This window comes from Lipophrys pholis (genome assembly GCF_963383615.2).
Source record: "Lipophrys pholis genome assembly, chromosome: 9".
In the NCBI taxonomy this organism is placed as follows: Eukaryota; Metazoa; Chordata; class Actinopteri; order Blenniiformes; family Blenniidae; genus Lipophrys; species Lipophrys pholis.
In genome coordinates, this window is record NC_137639.1 from 21369609 (window position 1) to 21392476 (window position 22868).

At 41.8% G+C, this 22868-nt stretch overlaps 2 protein-coding genes across 4 annotated transcripts; both read left to right on the forward strand.

Moving 5' to 3' along the window:
- The first annotated feature begins 716 nt into the window (after positions 1 to 716).
- Positions 717 to 11912, forward strand: p3h3 (prolyl 3-hydroxylase 3). Its single transcript, XM_080471672.1, has 16 exons — positions 717 to 1241; positions 4305 to 4489; positions 4599 to 4757; positions 6050 to 6242; positions 6329 to 6460; positions 6549 to 6691; positions 7284 to 7373; positions 7451 to 7503; positions 7589 to 7668; positions 7759 to 7886; positions 7961 to 8056; positions 8135 to 8285; positions 8372 to 8489; positions 9075 to 9150; positions 9275 to 9415; positions 11409 to 11912. Exons 1-16 carry the CDS (start codon positions 953 to 955, stop codon positions 11580 to 11582), a joined length of 2208 nt encoding a protein of 735 aa, XP_080327798.1. The 5' UTR covers positions 717 to 952; the 3' UTR covers positions 11583 to 11912.
- Positions 11913 to 16501: 4589 nt separating this feature from the next.
- Positions 16502 to 22591, forward strand: gnb3a (guanine nucleotide binding protein (G protein), beta polypeptide 3a). Of its 3 annotated transcripts, none has more exons than XM_080470889.1 (9): positions 16502 to 16702; positions 19508 to 19629; positions 19760 to 19905; positions 20130 to 20193; positions 20390 to 20552; positions 20647 to 20713; positions 20807 to 21008; positions 21089 to 21305; positions 21402 to 22591. In XM_080470889.1, the coding sequence occupies exons 2-9, from the start codon at positions 19573 to 19575 to the stop codon at positions 21506 to 21508; spliced, it is 1023 nt and encodes a 340-aa protein (XP_080327015.1). In that variant the 5' UTR covers positions 16502 to 16702; positions 19508 to 19572; the 3' UTR covers positions 21509 to 22591. The 3 variants fall into 3 exon arrangements, with proteins under 3 accessions (XP_080327015.1, XP_080327013.1, XP_080327014.1); XM_080470887.1 differs by lacking the exon at positions 16502 to 16702 and adding an exon at positions 18131 to 18584; XM_080470888.1 differs by lacking the exon at positions 16502 to 16702 and adding an exon at positions 19128 to 19425.
- The last annotated feature ends 277 nt before the right edge of the window (positions 22592 to 22868 follow it).

Genomic DNA, 22868 nt, shown 5'->3' on the forward strand with positions numbered 1-22868 from the left:
TATTGTATAGTACAATCATCATCTGTGTTTTAATGGTTTTTAGTGTATCATGTTTATTTTTGTGATCTTTCTTTCTTTCCTTTCTGTTTCCTCTTTCTCTGCTCCATCCAGATTTTTCCTTCCCCTTATACTCCCCTATTGCTCACTTTACTATGTAACATAACCCATCCACAGGACTCTGGGACTTTCTTTCTCTTTTTGTTTGTTTATAATATGACTTCCTCTCTATTATTAGTCTCTGTCAATCATCCATCATTGTTTTTAATGCTGCCATTTGGGCCAGGCCTTGCCTGTAAAGGACATAATTTGATCTCAAGCAACTGCCTGCATTTTTTTTTTCTTGCTGTGTCTTTTAAGATATTTTTAGCACAGAACGGCACTTTTTTAGAACATATTTTAAAAGCACTGAATGTTGAAACTGATAAAATGCAAAAATGCAAACCATGATGTACTTTTAATAATTTCACACTTTTCTCTTTTTTTATTAATCGATTATTTAATGCAATTTGTGCTAAATAAATAAATAAATAAATAAATAAATAAATAAATAAATAAAATAAAAGCAGAGTGAGGATGTGAAAATGAGGGTGCGTATATCCATTGGGAAGTTTGTGGAGAACGGTACGAGATGAAATATTCTGTCTGTTTGTTGGTATAATTACGGTAACGTCCATTCAACTCGACACCCCCCTCTGGTGGTGATGTATTCATACTGCACGCCAAACAAACTAAACGTTTCCCTTTGAACTCGTCCAGAAAGTTACCAAATATAAATCAGATTGAATTTGACTTGATTCCAGACGTAAAGAGGAGATTGTGTGGACGCCCTTTATGAGAATGACATCAGACAGGAGGGATCTTGGTGGGCTGACTCCTTGCTTTCCTAAATATTTCCCTAGTCCCTCCTCTCCTCCTCTCCTCTCCTCCACAGGCTGAGCTGCTTTCTGGGACCATGGCGCTGCGCTCTCAGCTCGTCTCTGTATACGTGGCGTGTCGTTGTCTTCTCCTCTCTTTGCTTCTGTCCTCCTCAGCGGCTCCGAGCGGGGCGTACGCGTCGTCTGTCCTCCAGCCGTACGACCTGGTGTACTACAGCGGGGTGCGCGCCTACTTCGGCCAGGAGTGGAGCCGAGCCGCGGAGCTGCTGGAGAAATCCCTCGAGACCAGGCAGACGCTGCTGTCGGTCCGCAGGCAGTGTCACGATGACTGTGTCTCAGCTGGATCACACGCGCTCAACAAACTGGGTGAGCTGGGAACTAGTTGGTCTGAAGTCAACTCCACGTGAATGGAATTCACACCCAGGTGATGCATGGACGGATTATTCTGTCACGCTGGATGGTTGAATATTTCAAGTGTTCATAAGACACTGTTACAACTTTGTTATATGTTAGATTTTTTTAAAACCAGCTATAGAGGAGAAAGCAGGGCCACCTCTCACCAAACTGAGGCCCTAAAGCAACATAACATAGGGCCCGAGGGCCAAAACGGGCCCACCAGAGTGTCCACTGACCTTTAGCTAAGCCCCGCCCCCCCAAGTTACTGTTGCCGACTTGCAGCTGACTGCATGTTTATGAAAGCACCCGTCAAAACCCCACCGCAACAGCGTTTTGTGATTAATATTATATGACTAGATTGCTAAGATCATACAAGACATGGCCTTACTGAGGAACGAATGTAGACGTTATAGTTTATAGTAAACGCCGTTGCTTATCCTTTCGGGATACCTCGTATCGCCGTTGCATGTTCCCCAGGCACATCGTTTGACCATTTTTGCATCTTAAATGACTTAAATAACTCAGAAAACAACAAAAGTGTCGCCAGCTTTAATGGTCCTCTACTAGTTTATGCTGAGAATGTCCGAGTCGGCTTTCCCGGGCAGTTGGTAGTTGAATGCTATTGGCTCGTTTGCATTTGGTTCATTCCGATCCGCAGGATAACCTTGCTAAGTGTAAAGATTAAAAAGAAAAGACTCACTTAAACTTGTAATAGTAGCTGTCTGATAGTACTGTAGCGCCCACTATGGGCCGCCCAGCAAATAACAGTTTAGCAATACTTGGTTAAAAAAACACAAATCCAACTTGATTTTCTGGTTCTGGGCAGCCGAGCTGCACAGTACATCACATATTTATAGTTAATGCAGCATATGCAAAGTACATATCACAACAGACTGACTGAACTGTCATATATTATGTGTGTATTTTAAATATGAAAGTGATTGTCAATGTTACATGTAATACAAATAATCATCATAATGATAATTATACTCCAGATGCACATTTAAATAAAATAAAATAAAAAATTAATTAAATTTAATTAAATAAAAAAAAAACAAAAAAAAACAGCTGGTGCTAATTTGGTGTATGTGTTTATGGCAAATCATATCGTTATTGCAATACTTAAAAAATAAAGGCGTTCTACTCAACAACAGTACATTTATCTGATATTGTGCAGCCCTATTGATGAAGGAGTTGTGTTTTTAGTTGTTCCCTTTTACTGGTCTGAAAGAGAATCTTTTATATTCTTTTGTTTTGGTTTTAGGGGTTACATTTTCCCAAAAGATCATGACATTAGACTGAAGCTCTATAAATGATTGAAAAATCCTAGCGAGTCCATTGTAAGCTTCACCTTCAATACGCAGCGTGTTCAACAGCAGGTGAGTTTGTCACTATTGTTCATCCAGGTGACTGACGAGTGAAAACTAAAGATGTTCAAAGGCTGAGTGGAAATATCTCTGATAATAATGAATGAATTGAATCTTGAGAAGCTTCCATGTTTATTTTGATGCTTGTCTTTTTGGACGCTCTCACTCCACCTGCACAGGCGTTAGTGTCTGACCAGTGATTGGTCACATCTAAGCTGTCAGTCATCATTGCAGCAGGATCAGAGATTCTTCTTTCTTTCTAAACAAACTCACCTACTTTTACTTTATTAGTGTTTTTCCCATAAGCAACAGGTGAGCGCATGGTGAGCCTGTGCCCAGGGGACATTGTGCCACATAATTCAAAAACAAGCCCAACGTGAGCCCTATTCTGTTGAGCACGCTGGGAGGAGCAGTCCTGGGTGAAGGTGCTCTTTATTTATGAAGAAGAATACTGTGCCTAACATAAAAGTGCTCAGTGTTTGTTTTTTCGTTTTGATATATTAGGACCCCCGAGGCTCTCCTCCCAATTTGGGATTGATTTTATTGTGATGCAATGCACAAACAGTTTTTTTTTCTCCACGCCCCACAGGTCTTACCAGACAACCGAGCTGCAACATGAATCACAAATATACTAAACAAGTAAATCATCCTGACGTTTACCAAGCTTTAGAGACCAACTTAGTCAACCCGTCAGAATGAATTGTGTCCGGTTTGGTCATCAGAAGTGCAACAAAACTTTTTAGGATATTGAGCAGTCGTGAAATTAAATGTCGACTTTCTTCACTCAAAAAGGGCGATTTGTGAGACACTTTCTCATTTTTCTTTTCATTGGCATTAATCAATAACATATTTTGGTCCTACAGCAGAAGGTCTGTGACCTGAAAGCAGCATGAGGCTTTTCTCTTCGTTTTTCTTTTTGTTGGAGCTCTCTGGAGCTTTCACAAAGTTTTCTTCTATTTTATTTCTAAGTGGAATTTTATTGCTGAGGGATGTTTTTTTTTTGAGTTTGAGGCAACAAAATAAAACTAATAGAAAATATTTCCAACATTTCTATTTATCGAATCGTATTATGTCAACTGCCCGTAGCATTTCGCTGCCTTCAGTAAGATAGTCATAGACAAACCCAGAAGAAGAAAAGTAGAGGAAATTGAGAGATAATGTTATGTAATGTCAATGTTAACATTGCTGATTTATCTCATGTTTTATGCATGAAAAAAATGTACAAAACATGCAAAAAAGTAACGATGGATATAGCAAACAGCTCAAAACTAATAAAATGTCAGCAGTTCCTATTTGTAGTTTTAAATTCCCGCAGGGATTAATAAAGTATTTCTATTCTATTCTATATATGAGTGCACCATAAAAACTACAGTATTGTTATATATGACAGAACTCTGTTAATGTTTTTAAGCTGTGTTATCACTTATTGATAGTAAGTGTGTGTATGTGTGTGTGTGTGTGTGTGTGTGTGTGTGTGTGTGTGTGTGTGTGTGTGTGTGTGTGTGTGTGTGTGTGTCCCTCAGTTCAGGTCCTTTTTGAAATCTGCCAACTACGAGCAGTGTTGCTTGATAAACTATGTCCAGATGATGGAACCCGGTAATCATGAAGTGGCTTCAGGCCTTCTCCTGCTTGTGTTAAGTCTCCTGTGTGTTTCCTGTGGCGTCAGACTCGCAGGAGGGGAGCCTGTGGGACCTCTGGATGCTGGATTGGGTGCAGCAGAGAGCCGAGTGTCTGAGGTTCTGTATTGGACGCTCCGTCACTCCCGCAGGGCAGCTCCCCGTTTCCACTGACATCGAGTATGAATTCGGCACCCGGAACCCTTATAACTTTCTGCAGGTCACATACTACAACGTGAGGTGTTCAGTTACTTTCAACATTTGTCTTTTTATCGTGTCTTTGCATTGTGTTTTTATTTTGTATTTTAAAACGGCACCCCTTCCTTTTTCTTTGTCCATATCAGCTGGAGAAGCTGCAGAAGGCGGCCGCCGCGGCTTACACCTACTTTGTGTCAAACCCCAGTCACCTGGAGATGAGGAACAACATCGAGAAGTACAGGCGTATGAAGGGTGTGACCGAGGAAGACTTTCAGGACAGAGAGCTTGAAAATGAGAAACACTGGGTGAGCATGAAAAGAATGAATCTCCATCGTCAAATTTGGTTCAGACCAACTTGGGTAAATATATTCCCCGTCACCAGTTCATTGACACAGTCTGCACAAACAACTTGTCGTAATAATGAAAAGCAAAAGGTCGACCATTGTCTGTGGTAAACAGCCTTTGAGAACATGAGATGAAGAACTTAAAGTAAAGTTCATACAACATTTCATTTTAGTTCATCTATCTAGATTTGTCAGATCTCTTCATTCCCTCCACAGCATGTTAGTTTTGGTTTAACATATCTTGTTTCAGAAATCTGAAACCTTCACAACAACAAAAAGCTGCTTTTTCCAACTTTACACCAAATACAATTCGTCTCAAACTGCAAAAGATGTTGAACTTTCAAAATGAAGCAAAATGTCCTTTTCTATATTTGGTTTGCGTTTATGAAAGTTAAACGTAAAACAGCAGATTTCATATGAACGTGTTTTCATCAGTTCATCCGATTCAGCCTTTTCAGTATTTTGGCACTTTAGATAATTTAGCCTTTTGTGATTAGCAACGTTTTAGTCATTTTGCTTTTTCAACTTTACTGTTTTGAGTCAGTTGCCAATTTCTTTCCAAATATCAAAGGTGCAGCTTTACCATCATTGTTGTCAGAGAAAGTAACTTTGTCCACATGAACTACCAAACTTTTCTGTATTTGAATTTACTCGTGGATAATTCACTGTAAAGTGGCTTTGGAAACTCTACATTAGTCACCTGCCGTGAATGTTAATCATATTATAGTAACGTGTCGCCTCCAGCTGTATTTGAGTACATTTGAATATAAAAAGTGAGAGTTTTAAGTAAGTGTACACGTCACAGAGCAATAAAGTGGATTCGGAGAGTATATTAGTATATTAGAGAAGTAACTGAAGAAAGAGAGGCAGAAATGGCCTGAGGGCCTGAATTCCAGAGCTTGATTTACTCACTGAAGGCTTCTGCTTGAGCAACTCATTTTGTGTTCAAACACACTTGTCATAACACGATGAGGCTTAAATGATCCATTAACACATAGTTGATTCTCGAGAATGTTCCTCCCCTCTGAAACTTAACAGTGTTGTGCGTATTTGTTTAAATGATTGTATTTATTGATCATTGATCAATTCCACTGATGAAAACTTTTAGCCCTTCAAATATTCCATTCATCACTCAGCAATTTTCTCACAATTGACAGCGAATGAATTCATTATATTTATTGTCATTTCACATGAAAAGCTGACTCAGCCACATTTTTAGGCAGTATTGTAACTCCACCGTCTTCCTCTGTCAGGTTTTGTACGACGCTGCGCTGCAGCACGAGGCCTCCTCTGACTGGGTGAAGGCAGCAGATAAATGGAAAGCGTGCGTGAATGAAACCCTGCGACAGATGGAGGAGTGCAGGGTGCAGTGCGACGTGGCGTCCCAGCGGATGCCCGAGGACAGAGGCACTGACAGTGCCGACAGCGTGTTTGAAAAGGCTGCAGGTAATGAAGCAAGTTTTGATTAATTTGACCGTGAACGTCAGCGAAAGAGAGAGGAGATTTATCTGTCTTTCTTCATTCCTGTGTAGCGCTCTCTCTGTCCCTGCTCTCGTGCCGGCAGTACTGCGTGACGCAGGTCGCCACACGACCTGGAAGGATCTCCGCTCAGGAGGACTACCTCCCCACCCAGCTCGAGCATCTGCACATCGCAAGGTTTAAAGGTCAGCCTGTGGAGGTCGAACTAAAGACCAGTCAGTGTGACCTCTTGAGCTCCATCTCACCTCAGTTTTCATTCCCTCTTGCAAACAGCTGCTGATATTGTCGGAGCGTTGCGGATGCTTCGCTCCCTGCTGCTGTTTTACCCCTCCGATAGAGACTCCTTAGACAACCTGCAGCTCTACCTGGAGACGCTAGAGGGAGACACAGAGTCACAGGGAGCACAGCCGGTTCAGGTAGCAGAGAACGGGCGTGGAGCCAGCACATCACAGTTAACACACCATCACAAACTCTGACAGACAAAAAACGGTGTGAGAGGAAGGCTGAGGACACAACTTTTCCAACTTTGTTCCACCAAATGACAGAAGTTATCCAATAAATGAAACCATGTAGATCAGTATTGTATTACTACATATACTATAACAAACAAACAATCACAATCATAATCCATAACACATTATCAACCTCCTCACACCCATCATCCGCACTAAGCACCGGACCTTGGGGGACCGAGCCTTCGTTACCGCCGCCGCCCTCTGGAACACACTCCCACATCCCATGGACTTATTACAGAACTTCAACACCCTCTTCAGAACCCACCTATTCAAACTTGCTTTTCCTTAACCTCTTCATTTCATTATTAATAGTTACCTTCTCTATTTCCTTATTTGTCTTTATTTGTATTTCTCCTATGTGAAGCTGCTTTGCGTTTCCCAAAAAAATGTGCTAGACAAGTTTGATGTATTAATATTTTTATTATGATTATTTATAATCGGAATAATAAAAGTTCCGCGTCTGACCTCGTGTTTTTGTGTGTTTCTCCTACAGGAGATTGTTGGATACATAAGTCGCTCACTGGAGGAAAAGAAGCTTCTGTATTTCGGTATGGAGAACTTTGACTTCCAATTCATTGACCCTGTAAGTATGTTCTTTGTAGAGTATCTTAATAAAAAGTGGATTCTTTGTTGAACCTAATCGTTGATTTCAATGTGAAGGACCTTTGGACTCCAGAGGACGTCGTACCTGAATCGCTCAGAGAAAGTTGGAGGTAATACAACAACTAGAATTAACACACAGTTCATGGCAAGTTCATGTATAAGATGTTCAGTTATTTATTTATTTTTTACTGTTAGAGCTGAAAAAGAGAAGATTAATAAGAAGATAAAAGAAGGCGAGCAGGTAGAGGAAGTGGATGACAGTGGGTTTTTTTCAGGTGAGACAATCATTCCGTCTGTGTTGTTTCAGAAGAAGGTTTCCTTTCCCCCAGTTCATCCCCTCTTCCTCGTCTCCATCCTCTTCTCAGGAGGTGCAGTCCACCAGGTGGGTGTGACCATCACCATGGATGATGAACTTCTGAATGGGACCAATCGAGTCGTCCTGGACGGAGTCATGACGGAGAAGGAGTGTGACAAAATACTTCAGTTAGCCAAAGTATGTTCCTGTGGTGATGAACGATCGCTCACTCTGAGGCACGCAAAGACGCTTTCAGCTCTGTGTCGTTTCAGGAAGCGGCTTCTGTTGGCGACGGTTACAGGGGACGCCGCTCTCCTCACACGCCTCACGAGACATTTGAGGGTCTGACTGTCCTCCGAGCGGTGAAGGTGGGTGAAGAAGAGCCGGCGCCGGCAGGCGTGTGACAACTTTCTGGCAACGTGTCCTGATCCCTCACTGCTTCACAGCTGGCTCAGGACGGGCTGGTGAACCAATCAGATGCTCTGCTGCTACACGAGCTGGGTGAACGAGTGCGAGTGCTGCTGCACTCTTACTTCCGGAGCCCCTCAGGACTTTTCATCTCCTTCACACACCTGGTCTGCCGCAGTGCTGTTGCAGGTGATAATACCCACGTGCCAATCTCATAAGGTAGAGTTTTATACTGTAAATGTATAGTTAACATTGTGTATTTTCAATTCCTGCAGGGGAGCAGGAAGGCAGACTGGACCTGTCTCACCCAGTCCATGTGGACAACTGTCTCCTTGAGCCGCAGACAAAGCAGTGCTGGCGTGAGCCGCCTGCGTTCATACACAGAGACCTCAGGTAAAGCTTCACTGTTATTATCATTTGTGCCCCTTTACAGAAATAATTTCAGAAGATACTTTTAACGTGAGACCTGTTATTTTAGCTCAGAATATGATAATAATTCTTCAGTTTGGTGATGATACATTTATTTTTCAAGTTCAGCCCCTTTGTGGCTGATCTGAGCTGATTATGGATGAAGACTGGGCACATCCTGGACACGTCCAGTCCATCACAGGGAAAACACACTGACAAGACAAACAATCATCAACACACACAGTCACACCTACGGGCGATTTGGAGACATTTAACCAAACACACATCTCTATGGGCTGTGGGAGTAAAACCCACAGGGAGAACATGCAAACTACAAGATTGTGTAGTCTAGTAGGATTAACATGCTAGAATCAGTTTGACTTGACAGGAGATGTTGTGGTAATATTATTTTTATTACTAACAGAAAAGAAAATACATAAATTGCATCTTTTTTTCCCTGTATTTCAAGATTGTATTGTAAATGACTGAACTTGCGTTTTATGTGCTTTACAAAGTAAAACAAAAATGTGTTGTTGTTTTTTTTTTTTAATAAACATCTTTTTGTTTCAGTGCTATTCTTTACCTGAATGACAACTTTGACGGCGGAGAGCTGTTCTTCACTAACAGAGATGCGAAGACAGTCACGGTAAGTGACTCTGTCTTTCAACACCAGATTTTAATCTTCCAGATAAACTCTCTTAAATTGCAACAAAGTGTTTTGTTTGCGTTTGTAAGCTCTGGGCGTTTCTATTCTCTTTATTTGTCTCCAGGCCCAAGTGAAACCCAGCTGTGGTCGACTGGTGGGCTTCTCCTCTGGCCCGGTGAACCCGCACGGCGTCACCGCGGTGACCAATGGCCGCCGCTGTGCTCTGGCTCTGTGGTTCACGAAGGAGAAGCTCTACAGTGACATGGTGAGCATTATGACCTCCTCCTCCTCCTCCTCCTCAGGTCTTCAGCAGTCATGCGGCCCTCGATGTCGTGACACCAGTGTTGGATAACAATACCAGCTGGAGCACAATGCAAATCTGCTGGTTGTTTGCATGTTTTCTCATTCAGAGCGCCGAGTCTGTGGCCACATCATGTCGGTGCCCTTCAGGACGGTCACCGGTGAAACAAGCTCATTCTGTCAGTTTATAAAACAAAGCTTTAAAGGCATTTGAATATAGTGTCATTATATACAATCCATCACTTCTTATAATCACACATGGAAAGAAAATGATCCGGCACTCATTTGTAAAACAAACTGAATCGTCAGAAGCTCCATTGAAAAGCTGCTCTTTATTCAATGAGATGAGCACAGATGTTGAAATATTGACAGTTGTTATAATGTTCCGGAAAGCTGCAGCATCATGCAGACTTGTCAAACAGAGTCACTCATGAGAGAAGTAGCCTCCATCACAGACATTTTTTGCACTCACTTGCTATCTTGCATTTCTTATGTTCTGCCATTGTTGCAATCCCTGTTTGTTTTAAGATCAAACTCGTTTAAGCAAAGACTCGGAAGTACAATACAGTCAAGTACAAGTTTCGCGTGTGCCAATTAATAGTGAACCAGGGGCGACAAGTGGCCCTCGGTCTTTATTTTGGACGCGTCCGCTTTTCTGAAAAGAAGTAGTGAAGCACATTTGTTGAGTTAAATTAATGGTTTGATGATTTCTTTTACCCGTAGACATAAGAATGTGCTACAGTGTTGGCTGTGCTCATTAAGTTACACACAAATGAAATGTGGTGTAATACTTTTATTTGGTCTCAGACAGAGTTAGTGCAATATCAGCTTCACTGGACTCTGCTGGAATGATACAACCAGTTTTTTGTCTGAGGAAGTGACATCGTTCTAAGTTAGGAAATCCAAGCAAAGAAACAACTGCAAAGCAGCATTAGTTCCAATATCTTTTTTTCTGCTTTTGATTGATTTTGTTAAGCGTTATTGTTGTGATAAAAAAAACAAAAAAACAACAACAATTTATTCTGTGACTGCTGGCCTCAGTGGCTGCTGCTCATATTGTGCCACAGAAGCGAAAATTGCAAAAACAACATGAGAATTCTGGCCTGAACGTTGTAATTACAGTGACATGGTGCTGCAGTGTGACTGTTACGGGTTTGAACCTGGTTCAAACGAAAATTTAATTTGATATTGGGAACATGGTCAAAGTGTTTCTTGCTTGTGGGCGTTTTCCTACCGTGTTGAGACGCAGAGCGAATAAACGTTAACCAACAAAAGCATGGGCAAAAACTGTTGCAGAAAGGCGACGTCTAAATAGTAAATATTTACGAGCGACAGAAATTAAGTTGTGTTTCTCATCTTTGGAGAACCAAGATTACATTTTAATTTGCCGTCACATGACTAAACATGAGGATAAATAAGAACGTATGGAATGCAGACAAGAAACAGTGGCGTATCTGGACTCGGTAACATGCTGTCTTTTTGAGAGGGATATTAACATCGACCTTTATGAGAAACACAATTCTTTTCATGGGGCCCGTTGGGGAAAATGAATTGCCTCACCTGACCGATCCCTTACCTGACCTATCACTTATGCAAAATAATTTTTGCTACGGGGGGATTCAATTTATCTCCCTCTGCATAATGATTAAAAATACTTCACCGGCAGACTGGATCAAAGAACATCAAATAAAGGTCTATGAAACTCTTTCACACAGAGCGTGAAACGCACAATAACTCAGGCTTTATACTATACCTTGCAATAATGGTCACTTGGTTATGGTTGCTAGTTAAAGGCTGCTGCTTGTAAAATGAAAAAAAGTCTTGTGTTTTATTTTGTTCTTATTTCTTTATTAGCTGAACTACTTTAAGCCTTTGTTGGGCATTAAAAAAAAAAATAAAGTTATTCCCCCCAACCTGCTTTTAAATTAGTGCTCTATCTTGTTGCATCTCTTCCTCAGGAGCGAGAGGAGGCAGAGGCCCTGTGGGCTGCAGACGGACACAGCAAGTTTAAAAAGGAGGAGCAGGAGACGGAGGGCAGCTCCGCCACAAGCCGGAACGCTCGGAGCGCTCAGGCGCCAAAGGAGAAGAGCAGGGGGAGAGGCAGGGTGACAGGGGCCAAGGATGAGCTGTGAGAGGCAGGGCAAACCCGACAGACTGAAAATGAAGTGGTTTCCTATTCGCATCCGTTCCACTGGAACAGCCAGCTTCCCTAATGAGAGGCCCGAACTCCACGCGTATGAACCTCACTCCTCTTGTACAACGGGACTTTTCACGATCTTCAGGATCTTCGGGTTTCTGCCTTTTAGTTTACAGTTTGCATGTGTGTGTGTATATACTGTAATTATACTGTATATGATGAAGGTAAATGAGGGAAACCATGTACATTTCTTTTTTTATGTCCGTTTCAGAAATTCATCACTGACTTTGAAAACTGAAGAAAATAAAGTGAATAACAAATGTGACTCTATTTTACCAAGTTTGTAAAATGACTTAGTTCAATAGGCGCTGCTCGGAGTAGGAACGTGTAACAAGACATGAAATCAGACATCAGCTTCACAGTCGGCGACTGTAACAGTGACATTAGCATCAGGGCCCACAGTTCAAGGTAGTACGGGGGAGAGGAGGGAACAGAGAGAAAGAGGTGCATGCGGAAAAAAAGGATAGAAATAGAGAGATTACTGTTAATCCCTCATAAATGAGTGCATTTGTTTATGAAGCTTAAAAAATCTCCCATTTAGAATATGGAATAGTAATCCAGCGAGAGATCATTTAATCATTCACGTTCAGCTGAGCGACACTCGACCGCCCACTTCCAATCTTATCCCTCCCATTACAACCAGTGGCCCCATTCACCCCCCCCCCCCCCCCCCCCGATCCAGTCTTGTGCATTAGGTACTGAGTCAAGTGCTGTTTATGGCCCATATTAACACTCTCACTCCCCCCCGTGTTTTAATCCCTTGCTGCTGCAGAATTGGGTCGACGGGCCCGTTTAATGGAGCCTCGGCTTTAACCTTTTCCCTCCCTCACACACACTGAAACCGCGCCGTCCCCTAAAAGTCTGCATTAATCTTCACATAAGTAGGTGTTATGTTTCCATAATGCATCTTGATGTCGTCACATTAAGCACCCCGGCCGTCTACCGTTCTAATTATACCCGCGGCGGAAAGGTATGAAAATTATAGACGTATTATGTCATATTTCTATATTTTACATGATTAGCAGAAATTATGTAAGGCCTGACTTTGTGGTTATAAAACCGTAGTCGGGGCATCCTGTCATCATTACAACTGATTGCAGTGCGAATAGTGAGTAACAGACAACTCATCCTCTGGTCCAGGTTGTGTCTAACTCACTATTTGTTGCCTCAAGTCACTTATCGATTGTCTGCAAGTGAGTTCTGGCCTTTCGTGTTGACTATACGTGATTGTTGGTTAAAAATGAGTCCGAAATCAGCAACGAGGATCAACATTCGCATCAATATTCTATATTCATGCCACAGCTGCTACTAGAAGCACGACACATTTATGACTTAATCCACTCAGCGCCACTGCCACCCTGCACCCCTTTCATTCAAAACAAGGTCAAGAGGTCAGAGACATTGTATGTCACTTAGAGACAAAAACAAAATAAGCTCTCTTTTAGTCGTCTTTGTTCTATAAAACAAATATTGGGTTGACAAAAAAAGCCAAACTTAAATCGTGTTGTTTATGGAGAGAGGTTAACTTTGTTCTGTTTTGATTTATTGCCATTCTTTCCTGACGTTGATTCCCAGTTCATCACTTTTACGGTTTTAGAAATGAAAAAAAAGTAATATTTACTGTTTGGATATGACGCTAAAACTGCCAAAAAGGAAATATTACGACGGATCAAAGCAGTGTTGGTCTAAAATAGTAACTCATAATACCACACTCTCTCTCTCTCTCTCTCTATCCTGTCCTCTGTCTGTGTGTCTGCCAACAAATCCCCTTTTCTCTCTTTGGTTTTCTCTGTTTTACGCTCCATCTCACAGCCCACCTCTGCCCCGACTCCATTTCTCCAAATCCAGGGTCAGCAGCGTCGTTGCCATCGCACTCGAGCGATTAAAGTTCAACCGTTTTTTTTTTAACTACAACGCTGAATATATCTACACCAATTCACTCTGAGTCTTTTTTAATCCAAAAACGAACATTAAAACACATTGTATCACTGCTTTCATGATGCAGCCGTACTGCCTGGGATACTTAAACCATGTTGGGCATGTTTAAAACTTCTTTATTTGTCATGTATGACATAACCCTCAAAATGCAATTTGCAGGTGTATGTGTTAAAAAATGTCATGCAGAAATCTAACGTAGCTCAATAACTTAAAAAGCATCAATATTACAGCGCCAGTAACACAGAAGCGGTTTGCCTCTTGCCTCTTAGAGGACATTCTTGTTTCGACTGGAAGGTCAAAGGTCAAACCTACTTTGTTGCACTTGTGTGGATTCAGAACCTGATGTGTGTCCCAGACGTCATGAACTGGACTTAAAAAGGAGAAAACATGTACGGATCCGTCATAACATTATGAAGTGAATAACACTGCCTGTTAGTGGGCCGGATTTAGCAGGCACAAACTGAACCTTTTCTTTTCCTTAAAATTGACGTGTTAGTAGATTTTAATTGGTTTCATAAGGACCTAAATGTGATGGCTGTGTCAGAGAATCGCCAAATTACAGCGCTTGTGTGGCGTTCTCAGTCTGCAGTGGTCCAAATGTGGACTGAGGAAAGAAAAGAGATGAGCCGGGGACATGATCATGAATGGCCAGGATAACTAAGGCTGGTCTGATCTAACTGGTGAACTACTGGAGCACAAAGTGCTGCAGGGCAGGCTGTGGTACAAAAACTATCAGAATACACAGTGGATCACAGTTTGATGCACATGACACTAACACCATTATTGCCTGTTGCTCATAATGTTATGGCTGATCAGTGTACATCGTCACTATAAGGCCATGGGTGCAGTCTTTGTATGAGCACTGGGAGTTTTGTAAGTACATTTCATAACTCACAGACCCTTTATTAGTGGCTCCTCTGAAATGAAAAGAGTATTAACAGATCAAATTAGTTTCCAGGCTCAGGATATCATGTTATAACGAAATGATCTAAATATTACACTTGATAAAAGCAGGCCATCTTGTTACAGGATGTTCTCATCACCATCACTAAGTGTTTTGTAAAGACAAGTTTAATGATTTACATTTCCCCAAGAGCTAAAATATTTCTTTCTTTTCACTTTTAAATGTGTGTTTAAAGTGGAAAAGTGTCATTAAAATAAACACTTTTCAAAAAGCAGTATCAGTAAAAAAAAGAAAGTCTGGTTTTTGTTTTGGGTTTTTTTCCCCATTGTTAGTATTTTTTTAAAAAGCGAGATATTTGTTGTTTTTGTTCAATAAGTATATATCAATGTGTTTGATCATGTAAGGCACTTCACTTACATTACAGCTTTCTAACAACCTTCACGACAACAGAACAATGCTCCTATGATTTTGAAATGTAATGTTTTATTAATAAATTATTTAGAGGTTTCCAGTGTAAATACTAGCAATGTCATGGACAAGATGTGCTGTGCACATGAGTAAATATTAGTAAAACACTGAATGAAAGGTTAGTTGTGTCTGAGAACTGAGGTGGATGTCAACTCTGGGACAAAATGTTTCCGTTTTAAATGATAAAACCAATTTGTTTGGGAACGATTACAAAGTGTATATAGAGAAATAAAAACATGCTGAATAAGCTTTCATTGATTCAGTTTACTGATAATTGTAAGTTACTTTAAGCAAATTGGAACATGGTGGTATACCATAAAAATCAATGAATACATGCAATTAATCATTTGGATCTATTTCATCCTCTGTATATACATTAAAAAAGTCCAGTACTCCAATGTTGCAGCATAAGAGAAGAGTCCAAACCTGGTGTGAGTCATGTTTGGGATGTTTTACTGCTTCAACACCTGAAATAATAAAGGCTCCCTCGTGAAGCTCTGCAGAGAGTCCGAGAACAAGCCACACTTGAAAGACATGTATGGCAGTGACCTTACAGGGCTGGGATCAGACAACACTAAATCAACAGCTCCAATGGTGAGCATCACATACAACTACTTGGAACATACCATAAGTGTTGTTCTGTGATATAAAGCATATGTATTACTAATAATGTTCTTGATCATTCGTACATATAGAAACACTCATCTGACCATCATGATTGATGCCAGAACTTCTGTAACAATCTAAAACAAGCTTCCTTCTTGGTCGCTTCATCTCTGGCCTTTTATGTTCAATGTGGGCTCACAGAGCCAGCCTCCTTACGGACGATGCCATCTCATTATAACAAGTGCAAGTGATGCTGTTTCATAACTAATACAGGTGATTTACTGTTAGATAATGTACAACAGCTGTGGCGCGTACACTCTCAACCAACAATTACAAGGTGGAGGATCCAGGGTTTTTAATACAGATGTCCCACCAGAGCTTCAAATAACCAGAGTGACCCTACAGGGGTAAAGCAGGTGAGACACTAAGTCGGAAATGACGAATGTTACTTTAAATGTCATTTTAGGCCCATGGTGGGATGATATAGTTGCATGGTGTGAATTTTCGATGGTTTCCATTAACAAAGTCAGATCTCAGCTCTGCAAATCTCCGCATCTGCCCTGTAAACTTTCTAATATTAGCTTCACTTCAGGTTTACAAAACACAAAACCCTCCTTTCAGTGAAAGATCTTTAAAAGACTACCTCAGCACCATAAAAAGCCATGTTCCCAGGTCCTCTATTTATCCTCTTACCCCTCCCCTCCATGATTTCCATCTCTTGGTTTTTGATTTGGATTCACCCCGGCTCATGTCTTGTGACCCCGCAGCCATGCTCTGCACCTTGTTTGGCTTCCCTTTCTGTCTCTCCTGCTTCCACCTCACCCCACTGCACCCCCCCACACACACACACACACACACACACACACACACACCCGCCCCTCTTTCTGTCCATCCCAGGGTTTATCCCCTCATCACTGATCTCCCTTCATCCCTCCAATCCTCATCTGTTCCTCATAGGAGCAGTGGACAGAGTGAGTGACGGAGGAGTAGCACACTGTGTTTGATACCAAAAGTGAATGAGTGGAGGAGAGCGTGGCAACAGGCGGGCTGAACTTATGAGCACAACCCAAAGGAGACCGCTGAAGAAGAGCGAATAGAGATCTAGGAGAACACCTTGACAGGAGTCTCATTTTTTTGGGGTGAGTGGATGGTCATATGATTCCGTTAACACACTTTGTTGTAGTTTTGTCCCTGTGCAGCAGTGTGATGCTGCTCAGGATCACACTGTCAGGGTCCAATATAACAGGGGTCAGTGCTGGAGTCACAGTTATCAGTAACACATTTAACAGTTGTCACTGTTTTCTTTTCTTACACTGTGGTAAAGAAAACTTTTCCCCGAAACATACCATGCTGTCGCAGTGTGCTGTACTGCAAATTAAGGCAGGAAACTGTGCAAGAATGTCAACTCGGGAGATGCCAAAAGTGATTTTGAAACACATTTATTTGTGTTTTATCTTTTCTTTATTTTAACCCTCATTCAAAGAGATTTAGAAGGGATCAGCATCGTGTGCTGGTTTTGTTTGATCAATAATCTGAGTAAAAATCCTTTTGTTGTCGAACTGTTGAACATAATCTGCATGATAAATCTGTGTTGCATTTTGAGATGCAATAATCCCGGCATCAAAGTAAAAATGGCTGTTTACACTTTCAAAAACAGAAATGAATGGATGACGATATAGATTCAACATGCATAATCGGAAAAATGTAATAAAATATTACCTGTATGGTATATTGTGACACCCTTAAGGTTCAAGAACGTCATAGAGACTTTTGATCAATAAAAGGTTTGAAATGGAAAAGATATGTTAAGATCAGTGATCTTGACATTATGGTAAATATCTGCAGAAATTACTAATTTGGTGCAAACGTCAAATAAAAATACAGTACAATCTATCCAACTCTGTCTTATTATTACTCAGCATTACTCAAGCCACCCAAATCTATCATTTCATAGCTACCTTGTAATGACAGGTGCAGCTCAAACTTTCCATATGTGTGTCATCTCAAGGTTACATTGACTCCCACAGTGTGTTCGCTCTGGGTAAACCAGCTTTTACATAATGTAAAGTAAATATAAAGCGTCAGCAAATAGAACTGTTGTTGTACAGAGTGTCACTTCCCACCATTGAACATCAGACTTGTTCAGTATTGTTGGGCTGAAGGTGCAAACTAAGCCACAGCGTCGGTTCAGGCTCATTGGTCGAGTCCCACCTCCCACCTTCTCCCACTCCACCTCCATCTGCCCCCTCCCTATTCTCATCTCACTATCTGCCCCCCCATCCTTTTCTCCATCTCTTATCCAGATGCAAAGAGCAGTCAGTAATCGGATGAGAGCAGATTTGATTCAAAAGGCTTCCCTTAAAATCTCAGCCAGTAGGATTTAAAACTCACTCTCCTGCCTCGCCTCTTACCCTCCACCCCCTTTAACTCCCTCTCCCCCCATCCCTCTGCTTCCTTCTCTCTCCGGCTGTGATAATGCACTTCACTCTCTACCAGCCCCCCTTCGCAGTCATTTAATCACACGGAACGGTGGTAGGGTCCCAGGAACAGAATGGCAAAAGGGTAATAGTGCAACTAAAACACTTAGGCATTCATTACAGCACTCACTATTGAAACAATTTCCACATCTGGAATAAAGACCTAAAATCCTCTAAACTTCAGGGAAGGTCTGGACATCAGCCGTGTGATGCGGCACGCCCACACCGAAGCTGCTGCGGTGTTCAGGACTACTGCACCGCCTTGGATCAGCATTTCATCTTTATTTTGGCTTATTCACCCAAACATCTATTTACTGTAGCATTACAGATAGAGCCCAGTGCAAACTATTAAATCAATTCTTACACAGAGTCACTCCCTCATTCTCTCCCTTCCTCTCCTTTTCACGTCAAACAAATTAGAGGCAAATTCACTGGGTGGTTTGACAGGGACACTCATTCAAATAGTGAATGACAAGGAGACAAGGACTGCTGCAGGGACGCTGAAGATAAAACCAACGAGCACTCGCTTCTTCCAGTATCCAAGGTAAGATGAAGGCAATAACACCAAGACAAATAGTTGCTTCGCTGGAAGAGATTAAAGGTGTAATGTCCACATGGGCAAAAAAGAAGGAGAAGTGGTGTTTGTTAAGGTTGGTTATGTTGTGGTACTTTACCATGAGTGTGATGTGTCACGCTTTCTTATTTGAACGACTCTGGGGAGGTCGTTTTGTTTTTTTCTTTTTGAGATTGCTACCGCCTTTTCACATGTGTGTTGATTACATTTGTCACACTGTGTGAGCTTGACCATTAGGTGATTGGTTCACTGCTAAACATTGCACATTTAATCACGACAGTACAAAATTTAATAGCCATCAACATTAGGTGAGCGCTCACTTGAGTGTTAAATGGCACAAGCTCCAATGATCAGTGCTAAGTGAGAGGCAACTGGCTGGGAGCTGATACACGTGACATTATTACAGGACATACTGGTTTGTGTGTACCTTCAGGGTGAGGACGTCTCCCGACAACTGTCACATCATCTGAAGAGCAAACTTTCTCTGCTAATGTCACTCCGGAATAATCATACAGTCAACTTTTGTCTGTGTACACACACACACACACACACACACACACACACACACACACACACACACACACACACACACACACACACACACATATTCCTGAGTAGGTGTGTCCTGTGGCTTTCACTGAGCGTTTGTACACATTTACGAAACTTTGCAAAGTAGACGAGGGCCAGTTTGACTTGCAAAATAGCACTTACTTGGAGATTTGAGCAGGGCAGGACATCCACTTTAAAGTGGCGCAGGTAAAACTGCAGCATGGAGATGTAGTGCAGGCGGGGCTGCAGCTGGGAAATAAAGGTAAGAATCACAACTTTTGCTGGTATTTCTTGGTGACTCATCTCTGTATTTGTTGTTTCTCCACTTCTCCTCCTTATTTCAGGATAACTGGCTGTCCTGCCATCTCTCCTCGTCTTCAGTTGGTGACAGTGCCTAACAACCATTGCCATGGGTGAAATGGAGCAATTGCGAAAGGAGGCAGACAGCCTCAAAGACCAGATCACAGTCAGTAGGCCCCATCCATTTAAATTCATAGTACATCAGAGTGGCAGTATGACTATGTTTAATGTTACTTTTAGCTGCACTGTGTTTTATTTGCTGGTGTTGACCTGCTTTGGTTGTGTTTTCTCCCCAGGCAGCCCGGAAAGCTGTTCAGGACAGCACACTGCAGGAAGCTGCAGCTTCAATCACTGTGGTAGGGCGTGTCCAGTTGAAGACCAGGAAAACACTAAGGGGTCACCTTGCCAAGATTTATGCAATGCACTGGTCCACTGATTCAAAGTAAATACAGAATATTTTGTTTTATATACAGATGTAATAGATTATTCACTGTTCATCATTGACATACTGATAGGATTTCTTTTTTTTTTTTTTTTTGCAAAAGTGAAAGTAAAGTTAAGGGAGCCAAACCCTGATTTGTTATGAAAAGACTTTGCTTTACCATGGTTGAATTAATAGGAAGACATAGCCTGTTATTAATATACTGTGTCCTCGTCATCCACCAGGCTGTGCGTCAGTGCTTCACAAGATGGAAAGCTCATTGTGTGGGACAGTATCACAACAAACAAGGTAAGAATGAAAGGACATGTGTGTCATTAATATGACTAACTGGAAACAGACAGATGAAAAACATGATTTGTTCATATACCTGAGATTTCATGCGTTCAAGCTCCTGAGCTTTGCAAATCTTGTTGATTTTATCTATCAAAATGTTAAGAGTCTGCATTTTTGAAGACAAGTGTCTCTGTTTTCTGTGTGTGCCCAGGTGAATGCCATCCCCTTGAAGTCATCATGGGTGATGACCTGTGCCTACGCACCTTCAGGAAATCTGGTGGCCTGTGGCGGTCTCGACAACATGTGCTCCATCTACAACCTCAAGGGCAAAGACGGGAATGTGAAGGTGATGCGTGAGCTGGCGGCACACACAGGTAGGATAACACAGCATTCAGATGATACATACGTCTTGGTGACACTTGCATTTTGTGTTGACGGCCCTCATCTGGTATTTTTGTGGTTGCTCAGGTTACCTGTCCTGCTGTCGTTTCCTCAGCGACAGTGAGATCATAACCAGCTCAGGAGACTGTACTTGGTAAGAATTCAATGTGTACTATATGAAAACAATGACATTGCAACATGTACTCAATACTAAAACACATCTTGTCCCTGGCCCTGCTTCTTCTAGCGTACTATGGGACATAGAGACGGGGACCCAAAAGACAGTTTTTGCAGGACACCAGGGAGACTGCATGTCTCTGGCTGTGTCTCCGGACTTCAAGTTCTTCATCTCAGGGGCATGCGACTTTACGGCCAAGCTGTGGGACATCAGGGAGGCGACATGCAGACAGACCTTTGGAGGCCACGAGAGCGACATCAACGCTATTGGGGTGAGAAGATTTCCATTTACGTCTCTTCTGTGTTTGGGCTCCAGCAATTTGTAGTTTCTGACCTCTTATCTTTCTTCCAGTTCTTTCCCAATGGCAACGCGGTGATAACGGGATCAGACGACGCCACCTGCAAACTGTATGACCTGCGAGCTGACCAGGACCTCATTACTTACCAGGACTCCAGCATCATGTGCGGCGTGACCTCCCTGGCTCCGTCTCTGTCTGGACGCCTGTTACTGGCTGGCTACGACGACTTCAATGTCAACATCTGGGATGCTCTCAAAGCCGAGAGAGTGGGTGAGTAAATAGCGGCCCAGGTTTTGAAGTGCAATTCCTCACACATGATGATCTATGACATTTTCTTCATCCTGCGTTGCGTTCGTTTTTGTTCAGGAGTTCTGGCTGGTCATGACAACAGAGTCAGCTGCATTGGAGTATCTTCTGACGGCATGGCCTGTTGCACAGGATCCTGGGACAGCTTCCTCAAGATATGGAACTGAAGCTGTTCCTCGTGTGCGTGCAGAAAGAGAGCAGATAATACCTGCCTTGGACATAGAGAAGATAAATTGAAAGAAATTAATGTTGTAGGGAGGGATGAGGGGCAAAGAGCCACATAGGGTGAGAAGAAGGTGTTTCAATTGTGCCAAGTCCAATCTAATGTTGGAGAGGGGTTGGGGTGTGAAGAGTTTCTCTTCTCTTTGTCACATTGCGCCCTGACCATTCTTCTCACGTTATGGAGGAACTTTAAAGTGGGACAAGGGGTGGGGATCTCAGAAAATGTCATTCCTATCAATAGATAATTATTCTGTGATTCAAATTGATAATATATGCACACCTACTGCAGCAATTCAAATGTCACCCACGGAGAACAGTTGCCAAATGGAAATGGTAGCACACTGGATTAGATAGAATTAAATACATGTCAAGCCGCAGCCTCTGTAGGGTCACGCAAACTCTATGATTACGCCGTGTTTTATATCAAAGCATAAGTTACATCATATGATCGTTTGCATCTATTGTTTGAGATTGTTGTTTGTTCTTAGTTTTACTAGATTCCCTCGATGCTTACTTTACTTTCTTTTTCATTTTCTAATTTAAACCGAAATGGAGTTCTAGTTTGCAGATGTCTACATTAGTGTTTGTTTTGTATGTGATTGGTGGACAATATTTACCAGGATTTGGGGTCTGAGTATTTGGCTTAACCCCTCAGTAGCTAGACCTGAAAAGTGCTTTGGGTAAACTGCTGAAGTGACAGATGGGATAATAAAATGGTTGTCATGGTTCACTAAGCACTTACAAAAAAAAAAAAAAGATGACCCATTTGTCTCAGGACAAGACTCTTTGTGTGAATGTTACATGGATGATAACAGCTATAGTGCGCTTATGAGCAGAACATCTGAATTTGTATATAGGAGCTTTCTTTTTTCCTCTGCATGCTAACAGATAAACTTGAATGACAGTTTGTGTACATAAAGAAAAACTGAATCCAAGCTCTTACTAGAATTTGGACGGTCTCTTTTCCTACTCTGGATACACACTGTGCAAATAAGCAATAATACATAATAAACTTGGGATTCTTCATTACACAAGTCGTCAGTGTCAATTTATGAAACACAGAGTTTAACTATGTCATTCTTTCACTCAATACAAAAAGGCAACATTCAGGGTTTTTCTTTGAATGTAGGTTCAGTCACACACACCTGATACAGTAGCTCTGTGAGAAGACTGAGGTGTTTTTAACTGCTGAAGCTTCTGTTTTAGTTTTCTCACAAGAGGCATACTGAGATAAAGGTTTAATATAATTTCTGAATTGTATAGATCTGTATTCACACTAAATTGAAAGACTTTGCTTCCTTAGCC